The sequence below is a fragment of the Acipenser ruthenus genome, chromosome 33, assembly GCF_902713425.1.
Source record: "Acipenser ruthenus chromosome 33, fAciRut3.2 maternal haplotype, whole genome shotgun sequence".
In the NCBI taxonomy this organism is placed as follows: Eukaryota; Metazoa; Chordata; class Actinopteri; order Acipenseriformes; family Acipenseridae; genus Acipenser; species Acipenser ruthenus.
The window spans coordinates 1818627-1835449 of NC_081221.1; the positions used below are offsets into that span (position 1 = coordinate 1818627).

General features: G+C 41.1%; 2 protein-coding genes across 10 annotated transcripts in view; one reads left to right on the top strand and one right to left on the bottom strand.

The window, feature by feature from the left end:
* Positions 1–589: 589 nt before the first annotated feature.
* LOC117433272 (gastrin/cholecystokinin-like peptide) lies at positions 590–3072 on the top strand. 2 transcript variants are annotated; one of them, XM_034055388.3, is made up of 3 exons: positions 590–728; positions 1487–1720; positions 2740–3072. In XM_034055388.3, exons 1-3 carry the CDS (start codon positions 605–607, stop codon positions 2859–2861), a joined length of 480 nt encoding a protein of 159 aa, XP_033911279.2. In that variant the 5' UTR covers positions 590–604; the 3' UTR covers positions 2862–3072. The 2 variants fall into 2 exon arrangements, with proteins under 2 accessions (XP_033911279.2, XP_058862676.1); XM_059006693.1 differs by having other exon boundaries at positions 596–728; positions 1469–1720.
* Positions 3073–6110: 3038 nt separating this feature from the next.
* The window catches only part of LOC117433496 (trafficking kinesin-binding protein 1-like), a 30392-nt gene continuing 19679 nt past the window's right edge, over positions 6111–16823 (bottom strand). For 3 of the 8 annotated variants that reach the window (XM_034055798.3, XM_034055800.3, XM_034055802.3), the window contains 13 exons: positions 16698–16774; positions 16425–16541; positions 16186–16286; positions 14773–14881; positions 14543–14621; positions 14060–14190; positions 13374–13448; positions 12793–13001; positions 12040–12294; positions 10983–11284; positions 10483–10701; positions 10080–10182; positions 6111–7907 (listed from right to left, as the gene is read on the bottom strand). In XM_034055798.3, coding sequence (XP_033911689.3) covers positions 7394–7907; positions 10080–10182; positions 10483–10701; positions 10983–11284; positions 12040–12294; positions 12793–13001; positions 13374–13448; positions 14060–14190; positions 14543–14621; positions 14773–14881; positions 16186–16286; positions 16425–16541; positions 16698–16774 — 2291 coding nt within the window. In that variant the 3' untranslated portion in view covers positions 6111–7393. Of the gene's footprint in view, positions 7908–9030; positions 9090–10079; positions 10183–10482; positions 10702–10982; positions 11285–12039; positions 12295–12792; positions 13002–13373; positions 13449–14059; positions 14191–14542; positions 14622–14772; positions 14882–16185; positions 16287–16424; positions 16542–16697; positions 16775–16823 lie in introns of all 8 variants that reach the window. The other 5 variants (XM_034055801.3, XR_004548939.3, XM_059006571.1 and 2 more) reach the window with 5 other exon arrangements.

Genomic DNA, 16823 nt, shown 5'->3' on the forward strand with positions numbered 1-16823 from the left:
TTGAAACCAGTTTTTTTTTTGCATCACCCTGTAACCCTAAAAAGACGTGCTCCTGTTACACCTGCTGAGCCATTGTGTTAAAATGACATTTTCATTGTGTATTAGGACTGAGTAACGTATAGGCTATATTGCATGTGTATTATTATTATTATTATTTATTTCTTAGCAGACGCCCTTATCCAGGGCGACTTACAATTGTTAGCAGATATCACATTATTTTTACATACAATTGCCCATTTATACAGTTGGGTTTTTACTGGAGCAATCTAGGTAAAGTACCTTGCTCAAGGGTACAGCAGCAGTGTCCTCACCAGGGATTGAACCCACAACCCTCCGGTCAAGAGTCCAGAGCCCTAACCACTACTCCACACTGCTGCCCTTTTTTGCATGCAGATACATTTCTCCCAAAGCCATTCGTTATTTCTCTCAAATAATGCTATGATCAGAGACAGGAAATAGACAGTGTGCGTGTAATTTCTATTACTTATGCAAAGGAATCCAACTTGGAAAAATATTTGTTAATACTGGCTTCAGTAAGGCGTTAAATATAGACCGGAGATGAACCGAGATCATATTAGACAAGAAGGAGGGGCTTTTGAAATGAATGCATGGTCCTGACAGTACAAAAGGCAGGTGTATAAAAAGGGGGTTTTCGTCAGACTGGGAGATCAAGGAAGGAGCGAGCAAGCACCCAAGCACCCAAGCAACAGAAACCAGAGGCTGTTCAGGTAGGACGCGATTAAAACACGTTGGGAAAAGTTAGACCCAGGATACGCACAGCGCGCATTACATTTTCCAAACCAACGCAAATGTTCAATTGGATTCACTTGTATGTTAAGTTCACCTCTTGTTCGCCTTGTTAATTGCTTTTATTTTACTACAGTATAGAACATCTGTATGCTCTTGTTCTATTTTGTTAGATGTTTTGTTGTTCTTAACAAAAGAAAAGTTGGTGTGCTGAAAAACAAAGTTATTTTACATATCTAGTCGTGGCTGGAAGGGGGTAGGTGCTTGTTATAAAAAATGTTCAGGCTCTATCAAATTATTTAGGACGCTCCTATACCGTGTAGTACTTTTGTGAATTACTTATACAACTTCAAATCATTTAAAAACCATGTAGGAAATTAGAATGATAGCACATAGGTCTCATACAACGCGTCAATATTCTGTTATTCAGACCGTATACTTAGATCTGTTACATTCTAGTAGTGGCTATACTGTCAATAGTCCATTATGAATGACAACATTAATCCCCTGTAATAACATTATTTTAGATTGATTGGGTGAGATTCAAGATTAAATAAAAATGATTGCAACCGTAAAAACTGCACCATCTGTTTTATTATTTTCATAAATTCAAGCATAGCGAATCAAGTCTTTACATCCAATTTTCAAACGGAACTTGATACCCCGCTGTGCCCCCATAACTATAATGATTGCATGACATACCTTCACCATTTTCCCACAGCCTTACATTTTTTTCTAGATATGACTCTCGTCAAGGTATGCGTGTGCGTCCTTGTGACCGCGCTGGCACTGACCGTGTGCGTGGCCCGGCCGCTGTCTGACTCCAAGAGCGAGAGGGGCGCGGCGCTGGCACAGAGGGACCCCCAGCGGGAGAAGACACTGGCTGCGCGTAATGTCCGGAGAGATTGGATGGGATCGCTCACTGAAGACCAGCGGCGGTTCGTGTCGAAATACATCCCACAAATACTTGCAGGTAAGAGTTGGACGACCTCCCCCTGCCATTTGCTTCTGTAACTCTTTTCAACTTGCTGTTATCAGTATATGTCTAAATATTCTGTCTATTTACAGACGGCTAAAATAAATACATAAAATGAATTAATGCAAGTGCAACGCAAGAGGACATACTCAAAATAATTATAATTATATACCATGTAGTATGTCAGTATAAAACATTTTAATCTAAGTTTAATATTACTGTATTAGGGGCAGCAGTGTGGAGTAGTGGTTAGGGCTCTGGACTCTTGACCGGAGGGTCGTGGGTTCAATCCCCGGTGGGGACACTGCTGCTGTACCCTTGAGCAAGGTACTTTACCTAGATTGCTCCAGTAAAAACCCAACTGTATAAATGGGTAATTGTATGTAAAAATAATGTGATATCTTGTAAGTCGCCCTGGATAAGGGCGTCTGCTAAGAAATAAATTATTATTTATGTATTCACCCCTTCCTTGGTTTCTGCAGTCTAGTGTTGTCAAAGCTGCATGGGGTAGAATAGCAAGAGACAAGATTAAAGTAAACCTAACAGCCTTCTGCAAAACAATAGGGGTTTTAACTACTGTATAAAAGACAAAACGGACAATTTACCTTGTGGAAGAAAGGCATGGGTTCAGTCTCCGTTTCTTCCAGCAGGTGTCGCTATTGTGTCCATGCAATTTTATTATTACTGTATAATTATTTATTTCTTAGCAGACGCCCTTACCCAGGGCGACTTACAGTCGTAAACAAAAAATACTTCTCAAGAATCACAGTACAAGTATTAATATAATTAAGAGCAAGATCAAATACAATCACTTCGGTTCTAGCAAGTACAAGTGTGACAAAATACGATTCAGTAACGGAGCAGATAACAGTGTCAGTGATAGTTACGTCAGGATATAATTAAATACAACATACTGCAGATTAAATTACACTTGACAGATTACAGTACTCTAAAGCACATGATTTAATTTAACCAAAACAAAATAACAAACAGCAAAACTGGTATGTTTCTGGCAGAGCTGTCCAACCAGGAAGGCTATCGGTCGGCGGACTCAGTGCACCCGATAATTGACCGCGACTACGCGGGTTGGATGGATTTTGGCAGACGAAGCACAGAAGAGGTGGAGTTCGCCCCCTGAGCTCACAATGGGTAAAGAAGAAACGGCCTTCTGCACTCTGCAAATACAAAACTAATAACAATTACAATACTAAAATAAATAATAATTTTAAAAAAAATCCAACCATAAATGTTACATTCTGAATGTACCATTTTGCAATATACAGTAAATACTTATTTTTGTTCCTTTGATTCAATATACTATGGTGACAATAAATATACCTTCTCTAATACCTTTCCTTGCATTATTATTGTTTTATTTTTTTGGGGGGGGAAATTATAATTTACTTAAAAACAAACTGCTGAGGGCTGGGAAAATCAAAGCTTCTCACGTTTCCACCCGTGGGAATTCATCTGTGTTTTTAAAAAAAATAAGGAGTTATAGTAGTTATGTTATTACCTCACTTAGCCAGCAGGGGTCAGCACAACCTAATGTAAGACAATGTAGTTCAAGATAACTTCAAAAAGTTGTTGTTGTTGTTGTTGTTAATTGGTCATTTAGCACAGTGGTTCTCAATCCTGGTCCTGCGGGATCCCTGTGTCTGCTGGTTTTCATTCCAACTGAGCTCACAATTACTTAACTGGACCCTTCATTGAACTGATAATTTGCTCAATTAGACCTTTTCAGCTCTTAAACAGTTGAAGAGTTCAGGTTACTTATAATATAGCTAATTTGAACTATGCACCGGATTAAAAGCTAAAAACCATTAAAAAGGTCTAATTAAGCAAATTATCAGTTCAATTCAGGGTATAGTTAAGTAATTGAGAGCTCAGTTGCAATGGCAACCAGCAGCCACAGGGGGGCCCCGGAACCAGGGTTGAGAACCACTAATTTAGCAGATGCCTTTATCCAAAGCGATTTACAGACACTCAGGGGTGAACTATGTGTCAACAACTGCTGTAGTCACTTACAATCGGACCTCGATTTTACGTCTCATCAGAAGGAAATTAATGTGTCTATTGCCAGAGTCTTATTCTTTTCAATCCAGTGTAGGCTCACTCATTTTCCTACTTAGCCTTCATTTTTCATCTTTTAACCCATTAAGTGCCATTGTCATTTGAGCACAGGACACTTTGTATTTTTTTTGGAGCATTTTTATCTGGCATCTACCTGTTATTTAGATTTTCTCTTTTAATTATATTGTTATGATAACTTACTCTAATATTGTTAGCCGCAACAGTCAAGTCTAAATGTAATGGCTCAAATGACAGAAACACAGCTTGTATTCAAAGAAAAAAAAGATATTTGGTACTTAATGGGTTAATTCTTGAGCATTGTGGGATGTGAGTAAATATTGACCCTTTAAGTACCAAATGAATGTTTCGTTTTAAAAAATCGTAAGCTGTATTTATGTAATTTGATCATATCACAGCAAGACAAGTTTTTAGGACACACTACAGTAACTAACTCAAAAAGACACAGCACTGGTCCATTTTATTATGTGTAATCTTTATTGATTTGTACAAATGTTTACAGTGCATTACATGACAAACACAGACACTTCTCCCTTTCTTTTTTCATTTGGTTACCGTTTGCCCTGAACTAAACTCCAACACACTGTAGCTGTTTGATTCTTACTGGCAATTTAAAATAATTTGTCTTTTAAAAGAATGGATAAGTTTAGTCTAACAAGTACACAAAACCGCCGAGAAGCGTCATGCCCTTTCCCCAATCTTTAAAAAAGAGAAAAAATACAGATCTATATATATAAAAGTGGCATTGATGTGCAAAAAGTGATTGGTTTTTGAGATACATCTTTTTTAGTGCCCCCAGCCCCTTTTTAATGAAATATAAAAACAGTCTCACCAACACTAAATGCATTAATGCTACAGTAGATACAAGACTTCTAAAAGCCATGCTGTACGTGTTGCATTCAAACATTCATTCAGCTAAAATACAACTTTGAATTCCCGCTGCACATGTCACTATGCATACAGCAGGGTGCAAATGTATCAGAACACCTCCAGATTTGCCATTTACATCCTTTATATGCTCACCTGCATGAAAACCTCTGAGGGGGAGAATTTCAATTTTTGAGCGAGTTATCAGCGCTATAGAGACCAACGTGTAAAAATGTTAGACCACTGTGTGCTTTAATTAGAGTTCCTAAACAACTGCTAAAAAGTGTCATGCATTTTACTATTTGTGGCTATGTGTTCCCTTTCTCTTACTATTTTAAATCAAATTGCCTTTTAAAGTCTTCAATTAAATTAGACAATCACTAATCAACCTATTTTGACAATTTTCCAAGATTTGCAGTTCCAGCGGTTTGATTTCATATGCACAACAAATCCAAACTACAGAAGCAATGTGGGTGTTCTAATACATTTGCACACTACTGTATCCTAATTCTTGCTTATGCATTTCCAAGATTTTGTTTTAAAAAATAATGCCGAGATTTAAAAAAAAAAACCAACAATAACTATTTGATAAATGTTTAGCAATAAGATGAAGCCATTTTTTTTTCTATTTGAGTTTCTGGTACAGTAGCAGGAGTATTTCAGATTTAAAATATTAACACCGGTGTTGATTACAAATGAGAAATGTTTTATTAGACAAGAGAGGTAAAAACAAAAGCCTCAGTGTTGTTTGTTTCAGTGGTGCTTTTGAATTTCACTGCTTTTACTGAATAATCACTTTTTGTACATTGCCCAGCTGTCGGTTTTGATATACTAAAAAGTACAGCGATACACACCTTCCTTTAATTGACACGTTTACAGATGTAGCAAGCAGGGTTTACCTTTCCCCACCAGAGTACCATTAACACTTTTTAAACTTTAGTTATATATATATAAAAAGGTACATATTCAGTGTTTTTGTGGCAATGCTACAGACTATCTAAGGTGCGTGAGCAAAATCCCCAGGTTCCAGATCAATTAATACTTTATATCCTTTCGCCTTTATTTTTGTAGTTTTAACTCGTGCACACTAACATTGAAGGTTTGTGGTTTAAAATTATATATATATATATATATATATATATATATATATATATATATATATATATATATATATATATATAAAACACTATATACTGTATGATATACACATCATTGAAATATCACCAAAAACATGAGAACAATACACAGCACAGTTTTCCCTGCAGTTTTAGATCTTCTAATAGTATATATTTCACACAGCAGCCTATATAACGTGATTTCGAACAATTTACAGTATTGCACAGCTGCTATAAGCCTCTTTATTTTGGCAGTTGCGCGAAGACAGGCTAAAATATGAACCAAATGTTCGGCTTCTGTATAACATTTTAGAAAAAAAATAATAATAATAAACCAAAGATGCCAAATAATGTCTTCCTAATATAAAATGTGCAATTGTTGGTTAAGTAGTGAAACACAGCAGGACCCAGTGTGTCAAACAGCCCCACCCACACACCCCAAATCCATATGTTTTAATATAAAACAACACTCTGCATGCTTTTGTGTTCCTGTTTACACACAGGCTTTGCAATTAGTCTCCTACTGGAACCAGAAGGTAATACAGCCAGTGGGTCTTCTTGAATACTCTACTGGTCGCCGTGTTGCCCACTGACTACCAAACTTGTAGCCACCTGAGCCAAATGGGAGGACTGCAGTGCATTAGTCCGTCATGACTGACTTTTGCTGAACAGGTGAGTCTGTTCAAAAATGACATGCGTCCTTCTTGGCAAAAAAAAACAAAAAAACAGTACACAGCACTGGTACACAAAACACACTACATACTACGAAATGCTGATCTGCGGATTTGAAAGAAAACAGGTATTGCATTTTTGAAAAGCGTAGGGAGAGTTCTGCTCTCACAAGGTTAAATTCGATCTGATCTGATCCTCTTGAAGGCTTGGGGCAAAGTCTCTTTCTTTTCTTTTGGTTTGGAAAATTCAAGAGCAACATTTAAAAGGGAGCACTAGCAATCTTTCTTTACATACCACCACCCTCTCCCCTACTTACCCTTAATGGATTGATCAGCACAGTAAGGCACAAAAACGAAGAAGGGTTTTAGGGTCTGGGGGAGGCTGAAGAGGATTTGTTGTGTGGCTTAACAATATTAAAATGACATTGCTTCAGAAACTGAGTGCATTACTCCCACTGCTTACTTTTCATGACCCCTGATAACATCTTTAGGAAGAGAGATCTTTAAATGCTCTGAAACCCTGAAATGCTGGCCAGTGGTAACATTTTGCGACTACTCTCACAACACAGTTCCATTTCTATTTTCCCATTCCAATCGTTTAGGATTCAGTCTAGTACCACTGTGATGTCTCAATTTAGCCTTCTATTATATTACAGAACGAGTGCATTCAAATGACACTAAAACTGAAATGTGTGGCTTGCAGTGCATTTATTGTCACCTGAAACTGTGTATTTTCAATTTAATAACACAGTAATAAACGCTAACGTGTAAAACATCCATATGTACAATTTTATTTTATTTTTAAAAGTTAATTGGTGAAGACTAACTTACATTACAGCATTTTAAAGTGCCCCTTTAAATATTGCTCAGTCCGTGAGTTTATTACGACGCCAACACCCACTGGTGGACAAAATGTTCAGAAATCTTCATTCTGTTGCCTGGGTTTGACAACCTCTGTCCAGCGGCTTGGATGAAATCACTCCTCTCGCCACCACCTTGTCCAAACCCAGGCCTTGCAACTTTTCCACCAAGTTGAAACTGAAAATATTCTCTTCACATGAGCTTCCAGAGTCCTCCCCCCCATGCATGGATAGAACAGACTGAGAGCCTGGGAAAGTCTTAACAAGCAGACTGTTACACTTCAGTGTGATGGGGGAGGTAGCTGGTGTCAGTGTCTCATCTGATTGGCTCTCGCCAGGACAGGTTCCTCTGAAGTGGGCGGCCCGCGGCTCTTCCCCGGCTCGGTCTGGCGTGTAGACGGAAGCTGAGATCCCATGTTCCTGCAGCAGCCGAACGAGCCCCAGGGAAGTGCTGAGCATCTTGGTGTGCTCCCGCAGGTTAGTGGAGGACTCGAAACGGAAAAGCCTGCGGTGGGGGCCGGCCTGGGAGGTGTTTAACTTCCCAAAGCACCCACAAGAGGGCAGACCTCCATTAAGAAGGCTAGGGGAAAAGAAGAGATCAGTTTAGACCAATCTCACTGCTAAACACTGACCACAACGTGTTTACTAACTCTGAAGAATTGCATGCAAACACATTTTCAAGATTGAAAAAATCTATTACAATCCTTGCACTGGTATATATTTTTTAAAACTATTATTTGATTATATATTTTCATCTTTTGTTATTAATTTCAGCATTCTTGAAAAAAAATAAGCTAGGTAGATGGAACCATAATTGAATTCCCACTCCACATAAGTGCAAGGATTATAATGAAACACAAGCCTAGTGGTTAGTTTCATTCGCTGTGTTGAAGCCAGCCCTCCATTAAGAGTCAGTCTGGTTGTCTGTTAGAGGTTAAGAAGGAAGAAAGAAAGAACGATTAATAAGCGGTTGGTTATGTTATTCTGTAATTGTGTTATTGTGCTGAATTTCAGCATTAGAAGCAAAAACTGTAGCCAACAGCAGTGAAGATCACCGGGTGCGACAACTGATCACTAGCTACAGGATCGTGATACTGTACAACATACCAAATTAATAGCAATTACAATGCAATTGTGTGTAGTTTGGTATTCTTTAGTACAATTGCAATTATAATTCAAATTGAACCCGGGTCTGCAACATACATGCATAGCAAGGACCCAGGCAATTCAACAAGCAGCCTACTGGAACTGCTGAAGAATACTTGAAGCACCTAATACTGTATAGAAATCCGATTTACAAAACATTCATTTAAATGTCTTAATCTGTTAACTGCTTAAGTAAAGACTGCTCCAGCAATGAAATCAGCTTCTTCTTGCTTGATTTGAACACCCAGCTCTCTTTGCTGTTTTGGCTCAGCACACATTTAGCAACAACACCCATTTACACAAGCAAATCTCTGAATATTTTCCGCACACTTACAAATGAATCTGCATTCACATGTGAGCATTACAATTGAAGAAGGAGCTGTATTTTTTTGGCTTTTCAATTTTGTCAAATCACCACAACAGCGCCACCTGCAGTCCAAAGAATGCAACAGCAGCTCTGCGGCAAGTTTCACCAGTTTATCTGCTTCTAGCTTCAATGGGTTAGTGTAAATGGGTGTCCACGCTCTACTCTTGCAGCGAAATGGTGGAACTCTTACTTTTGCACCAAATAAACCTTTAGAATTGGAGCATACGTCTGTACCAAGACTTTGTCTGCCTGAAGGAAGAAAAGACGCAACCTTAAAAGAAGTAATATTATAACAGTCAAGACATTCTGCTTATTATCATAAACTTGAAATGTTCCCGACCGCAGCCTTGTGGTCACATGATCACCCAGCTTCACTCGTGTGAATTCGAAGTGTGTGTTCAGTGTTTTTATGACCACTGCATGTGTTTCGGAACTGAAAAGATTTAAACATAGCCACGAAAGCTGAAATAATTGCTCTGTCTGAGAAAGGAAGAAAAAAATGTAAATAAAAAAAAAATTTCGCTTACACGTTGTTTGCGCCCGTCAGTGATTTCAAAGATTGTTAAAAACAGCAATGCCATTTTGAGTGTCTATCACAGCTCTCAAGTGGCTTCTACTACTAAAAGAATGCATACAGGAAAGTAAGAGAACTTCAACTGGTTTCAATGTGTGCGTGCTCGCTTGGTTTGTTAGGTTATTGATGAACACCTGATAATGTCACTCCGCTTATTGTCACAATGTAATCTCCGTCCCTTTGAAGAGATATTAAGGGGGGTTGACTGTGATTAGGATCAATTCACATTAAAATTACTAAAGGAAAAAAGAGCAAATCACTTACAACTTTGCTTACATTAATATATATATATATATAGAATTATGTTCTTGACTGTAAATTAATACGTACAAGACACAGTTTTTAATTTCATGGAATATTCGATTTCATTAAAATATTAAAGATTTGTTATCGTGGGGTCCCAATTGATAGATAATTCGATTATTATCGGTATTGTTGTTAGACACACACACGCGTTTAATAATAATGCATTTCTGCAATGATTAACTAATTTTCCTAGTAACAAAAAAGTTAATCTATGCAAATGACAAATGCATTAGACAGCAAAGCATTATCCACAGAGAATGCTTGGTGCCTGGTTCCCTGGTTGCTATGATAGACAGAAGCCAGTGCCATGCTGGTGCAGAGTGCAGTGCAAAGCCAGCCCTGTTCCCTGCCCTGCTTACCTCCGCGTGACAGAAGCATGCTTCACTGAGGGATGCATGATCCGACAGGTGGTGATGGTGTTGGTGGGCGGGGTCTGGGGCAGGTTGTTACTGGACTGAGACACTGGAATGGAGGAGAGGTGGGAGAAGGAGGGGTTAACACACAATGGTCACTGTGGAAACAAATACCAGTGGGAGGGGAGTGGAGTGGAGCGAGTACAGAAGAGTCTATGATGGGATGATGGGCAGAATTTATGAATGGGGATGAAAGGACATTGAAGTTAGTTCTGGGTTAGTCCCCAATAGTTAAGTAACGCTGTTTTGGTTTGAAAGCTTATGAATACAGTAGTTCTTCCAACAATGAAATCCAGTGTGATATACTGGAGTACGGAATGCTGTACGCTAGCCCGTGATAGTGGCTTACCCCTGCTGGGGTGCCGGCTGGGCAGTGGAGAGGAGCTGGCCAGTACCCTGAACGAACCCAGGTCCACCTCGTCCTCCTCCAGGTCATTGAGGCTGTACACCTCCTGCAGGTCGATGTCCAGCTGACGGAAGTCCTTGGTCAGCACTCCGGGCCGAGTGTCCAGGATGCCTCCCAGGTTAGGCTGGGCCAGCTGCTGCCAGTGGTGCAGGGTCATCGAGCCTGTAAGCGAGAGAGGGCGTGGGGGAGCAGGTTATTGCTGAACTCTCATGACAGCATTTAGACCATCGCTGCATTGGGGGAACAGATACACCCAGTTTGTTTTTGTTTTTTTGTAGAGAGAAAAATCTTAGAGATTGAGCATCCTGCTTTTTTGAAATCAGATTCTAGCTCTGACTATGTACCATGAATAGTGCTGCTAGGAGAAGTCTGACTAACTAAACTATTATTTTATCCATGTACATGACAAATAAGGACAGACAGACAGGTGTCCCAGGGCATACCTTCCAGGGGCTTAACAATCTGCAGCCGGTCCGGGAGGTAGGATCGGGAGCTGTGGGAGAAGCTGGAGCTGCCGGAGTAGTTGGTGCTGGTGGAGAGGACGCTCTCGTTGGGGGTGAGGAAGCCGCTGGAGGCGTCCGTGTCGGCCGTCAAGGCCCTCAGTTTGCGCTCACGCTCCACGTCGAAGAACGGCCGCTCCGAGGCGTGACTCTCCTGCCGTGCGGACAGCCGGCGCAGGGCCGCTTCCAGGTCATGACCCCCAGGAGTACCAGGCTGCCCCAGCCTCTTATCCTGCCCCTCGGAGCTGGAGAACAAAAAAAACCAAAAAAACAATCAATTACTTGGCCAGGGCCATTTTTAAGGCATAGTATTATTATTATTTTTATTTATTTCTTAGCAGACGCCATTATCCAGGGCGACTTACAATTGTTACAAGATATCACATTATTTTTACATACAATTACATTATTTTTTTACACATTATTTTTTTCATACAATTACCCATTTATACAGTTGGGTTTTTACTGGAACAATCTAGGTAAAGTACCTTGCTCAAGGGTACAGCAACAGTGTCCCCCACCTGGGATTGAACCCACGACCCTCCGGTCAAGAGTCCAGAGCCCTAACCTCTACTCCACACTAAGAAATTACTTTGAAGCAATATTATACAACTACAAACTACATGTTTTAAGATGAGTCCTCATTCTAAATGGGGTGTCCACACTAAATAAAATAATATAAAAAGGGCCATAATTAGGGTTAGTGCGGAACACTTTTTTCTGACTTTAGATGGGAAAAACACAGGAATGTGAACTGAAAAACACATGGGACCGGGACACTAGACACCGTCATTAACATATTAAAATAAGACCAAACCTATAAGACCAAAATACACTTCAGAGTTCAGAGATCCACACACTGTAGTTCCCTCCTTTTGGTGATTTAAAACAACAGCATTGCTTAGTTCCACAAACGTTTACATCAACTGAACAGACCCCAGTGACCGGCATCCTTTGTTAACGGTTCTGGCTGTTGTGTATTTATTAACGGGGTACTCACTGTGTGGCGTTGGGCGCTGGCTGGCTGCTCGGAGGTTTGTCCTCCAGTACCACACTGGCGTTGTCCGAGCTGTAGTAGCTGGTCCGAGGTGTGCTGATCCGGCTGGACAGAGGTGTGCTGATCCGGCTGGACAGAGTGGAGGGGGCAGCAGAGGACTGACCGGACCCTGGGATCCGTGGGGATTGGCAGCGGGAGCGCAGCCTGGCCAGCTGGTTCACAGCCTTGACCGTCTCAAACACCCGCTTGTGGTGATTCCTGGGGAGGGGGAGGAGGAGGAGGAGAGAGATGCCATTTAGTTTCGAAAAGTGTACATCAGGGAAGCAGAATACTCTATTTGCTGTTTTCCAACATCCCAGTACCTGGAGTGGCTGATGGCTTAAATGTTTCAAAAGAAAGACATTGGACTAAATTCTCAAAGCTACTTACTCCAAATGAAAGGTATAGCATGGTCGACATAAGGTATTGGCACAGGGATGGAAATAGGACTCCCATTACATAGCAGTTGGATCCATTTCTTTAATAAGACACACCTGAGCTTGTTACCGATACACTGGGGCTAATCAAGCTCCCAATAAAACCTGGAAAGGGGGAAACAGCTATGCAGTAGGAGTCTTGTGTCCATCCCTGACGCACCGCACAAGCTTGGTAAAAGGAAAAGGAAAAATCAGCTTATATATAAGGCTGGTGTAAAGTTAGTGGGTGTTGTGCTCCAAGCCCAGGCATGGGGGGGGCAGGTCCCTGGAGGGTGCTTACTTGAATTCGGGGGGCGCAGGACTGTCCAGCCCCTTGCGCATGGTGCCCTCGATCTCCGCAGCCAGGGAGTCCATGGGGAAGACGTTGAGGGCGCTGTAGCGGTTGATGGTGCTGTTGGGGAGGTTTTTGTTCCGTAGGTTCTTAATCTCCTCCCGCGCTTCGTGGAGCATGTCCTCACACTCGGAATACTTCTCCTGGAGATCGCTGAGCTGAGGAAGGCAACAGAGACATCCGTTTAGACACAGCGTTTGGGGGAATCCAATTCAATCTTAAAACACAGCGTTTCCAAAATGTGTTTAACATTAGGGATCTTCAAAATGCTACATTTTGTTATAGCAGGATTGTGCACCATTGCACAGGGAAATATTGTGGGCACTTAAGGTAGTACACTTGATAGTGCTTCGATGATACAGACTCCCATACACTTGGGAGGAAGCTGACACTAACAGTGCTAATTTCTATTAGTACGCTATTAGACAAACTAATACCGTCTGAACTGGGTGTCAGTTTGAAAGACTTTGGAAACACACTTAAACCTTCCAATAACCTATTATAGTAATCTTGGGTGCCGTTAATAATACCTCAGATTTCAGTTGCTCTTGGGCTTCTTTCGCTGTGCCCAAATGTTGGTTCAGCTCTTCGTTTTCCGTCGACAGCTGCAAAACCAAAAGAGATTTCACTTGATCATTTATCCCGAAACACCTGACTCGCTAAAACAGGTGAGATTAGCAGTTCTGATCTCCCCCGATCCCATTAAAACAGCCCAGAGTAGATAAGGCAGGAGGACGCGCGAGATCGACTTAAGGCGGACCACGAACCCTGCCTTGGAATACTTAAGGTGGAATTTTTAGAACCTCTGCCTAATCCAAACCCTGTCTTCACGTGTGCTTCAATCCTGCTAATGACAGCCCTTGCTACTTACATTACTTTAATGGGCAGTGATTATCAGGACACCAGGCTTATTAAATCAGGTACTTAACTGTCCATGCGGAGCGAAGCCAAGTAAAACACTGTACGGTCACCTTTCTAAAGTTTTTAGGTGTGAGCACCGATTACAATGTATTTGCTAAAGTACCAGCAGCTACGTTAATTAAAAGAAACGTGTAAAGTGGAATAAAATGCCCCAGCCAAAGCTAAATGTTGGACAATTTGCATATTAGCAAGCAAATGCCTGAAAATAGAAAGCCTTGAATTAGCTGAAACATGATGACCACTGTAATGCCCCTGCAGCATGTGTGTGTGAGTGTGTGTGTGGAGTGGCACTCACCACTTTGGCCCTATGCTGCAGGTCCACAATCTGGGCCAGCAGCTGACTGATCTCCTCCTGCTGCCTCACAGTGTCCTCCACCTTGCGGGACAGCTCCTCCGACAGCACTGCCATCTGCTTGCTGGTCGACGCTGGAGACCCAAGGGGTGTGAACCGTCAGAACCTTTCACACCATAACATGCGCTAATAGAGGCCTGGATTCCGCTGTGGGCAAATTGCAGGCAAACTGCACGCCCCATAGTAAATGTGTGATACATTTGCCCGCAGTGGAAAATCAGTCCCATGGCCAGACCTAGGCTTGCGATATGTATCGGACTACGAAGCTGGCACAAGATTGTGACACAACATATTGAATGCTGTTTTGATTTTGAATCCTTATGCATTATATTATATATATATATATATATATATATATATATATATATATATATATATATATATACACAGTATATATATTGAAAAGAAGTAGAAAAAAGCACATACTCAGTTCTTGTACGCAGTCGATCACTAACTGCTGCTCCTGCTCTTCAAAGTTTGTCGTTTCAGCTTCCAAGTCGGTAGCCTGGACAAAGGAAAATAAATAAATACAACGAGTCCACCCCTTCTCAGCAAGGGTTTGTAAAGGTGGTATATCTTTACTGGCTTACTGTATCGGTCTTAGGGTTCTATAGAAGTTGTAGCATTGACTATAGAAGCTGTACCCGGTTGGTTACCTCTGTGCGTAGTTTCACGTTCTCTTCCTCCAGCCCTTTGAGTTTCTGCTGCAGGAAATCGAAGTGGAAGCAGCTTTGGAGCGAGGCTGTCGATTCGTTGTGTCTCAGTCTGCGTCAGGAGACAGAGACACACACACCTGTAAGCTTAATGCTCTGCTTTAACCCTTTCAGTCCTGGAGGGACCTCAAGGTCCCGCCCTAACCTAGCACCGTATGTTGACACACGCCTCACGCTGGAACCTCACGGGATTCCTAGACCCCAGTCTGAGGTAGTGTAGTAATCTATGTTTAATTTTTTTTTTTTTTTTTTTTTATGTATACTCAATAAGGGAGTTTATTCCTCAGCGCCAAAAAAATAATTCAGGACTGAAAGGGTTAAAAGGAGGCCGAGTAACTCAAAATAGATCTCACACTTAGAATGTCAATGGATTCTAAACGTTTCGACCATAACCGGTTCTATATAAAAACAGATTAGTTTCATCTGCTTAAATGTAATGTCATTGTATTTTGTCTTGCTCTTAATTGTATTAATACTTGTACTGTGATTCTTGAAATGTATTTTTGTTTATAACTGTAAGTCGCCCTGGATAAGGGCGTCTGCTAAGAAATTAATAATAATAATAATAATAATAATAATAATAATAATAATAATAATAAGTGTTCTTGCACACTTTGTATGAAAAATCTAAGCAAAGAGTGTGCAAGAAATACACTAGATTAGCGGTAGCCAACGAACACTTATAAACATACAAGTACTGAGAAAGATGGTATTCAATTTACAGGTAGGGTCAAAGGTCAATAAGTCCTGGTCTGCAATGTTGGAAGAGTTAGTGCAACTACTGTTACCAGTGTCAAATCAAGTTCCTTTTTGACCAGCAGTGACAGGTTCTAGTTAAGTAATTGTTGGTGCTCCTACCTGTTGCGATCAACATACAAAGATGCACAACAAGGTCCAGTTTCAAATGTTAATGAAGCTTAAGAATGATAATAAGATTTTGTTTCAGGAAGTTCACGTCATTTAGAGTAGAATACTGTGGTAAAAAGCCATCTTTAATGAGAGCCCGTGGAAGGAAGTTGAGACAGACAGACAGATGGACATGAGGTGTGTGTTACGGTTTATAAGGTGTCTCATGAAGTCGCCCAGGAGTATAAAGAGTATAGATAGATTAGCTGTCTCCAATCTCATTGCGTGACGCAGACGAGGTATTTCAAAAAAGGGCAATGCAGTGGATCAGAACATGCTGTACTATCCAGCCACCGTAACCCATGTGGGAAAAATACATTCCCAATTCCAAGTCCCAGTCCCTTTTCATCAATTTAAAAAATGGGAACCCTGCTATTGAGGACGGAACGTAGCACTTTAATGAGTGTCTCTGGAAGACAGTGGAGACAGGACGGACAGACGGACACTCACGGCGTGGTTGTTGTGGAGCAGGCCTCGCTGTCCTCCGCACTGCTGGTGTACAGGTGCAGGAGGTCATCTCTCATCTGGACTTCATGCCTCAACTGAGCGATCTGGAGGAGGAAGGTTCATCATGAGCGCCAATTCATTCTTAAGAAGAGGTCAAACAGGCAAACGAGACGAAACGAGGCAAACGTTTCAAATACACCACCAAACTATTTTTACATGCAGTTTAATATTCCACGGCTCACCTCCTCTTTAGTCAGTTCAAGCTGTTCTTCCAGACACTCGTTCCTCTCAGACAGGGAACGGTTCTGTTTGAGGAGAGACTGACCGATACGGGCCGCCAATTCCAGATCGCGCTCTTTCTGGAAGGGGGGTGGGGGTGGGGGGGACACGAAGCAATAACAGTTAGCCTAGATATATATATATATATATATATATATATATATATATATATATATATATGCGGCAGATCAGATTACCAGCACCGTGGTTAAAGATATACTGCCTATTAACCGTACCTCTTCCAACAGCTGTGTCACTGCGTCGATGTCATGGTATGTTTTCGTCACTTGGCCAACCCTCTCGGAACACATAACTGAAAACGAAAGGGGAAAAAAAGAAAAAAAATCAGCCACAGATTTGCT

What these genes read in the sequence shown, in the direction of transcription:
- LOC117433272 (XM_059006693.1), top strand. Translation starts at nt 605, where the DNA reads ATGCATGGTCCTGACAGTACAAAAGGCAGGTGTATAAAAAGGGGGTTT. An exon ending in AGAAACCAGAGGCTGTTCAG is followed by an intron (nt 729 to 1,468) that starts GTAGGACGCGAT and finishes ATTTTCCCACAG; the next exon opens with CCTTACATTTTTTTCTAGAT. An exon ending in CATCCCACAAATACTTGCAG is followed by an intron (nt 1,721 to 2,739) that starts GTAAGAGTTGGA and finishes TGTTTCTGGCAG; the next exon opens with AGCTGTCCAACCAGGAAGGC.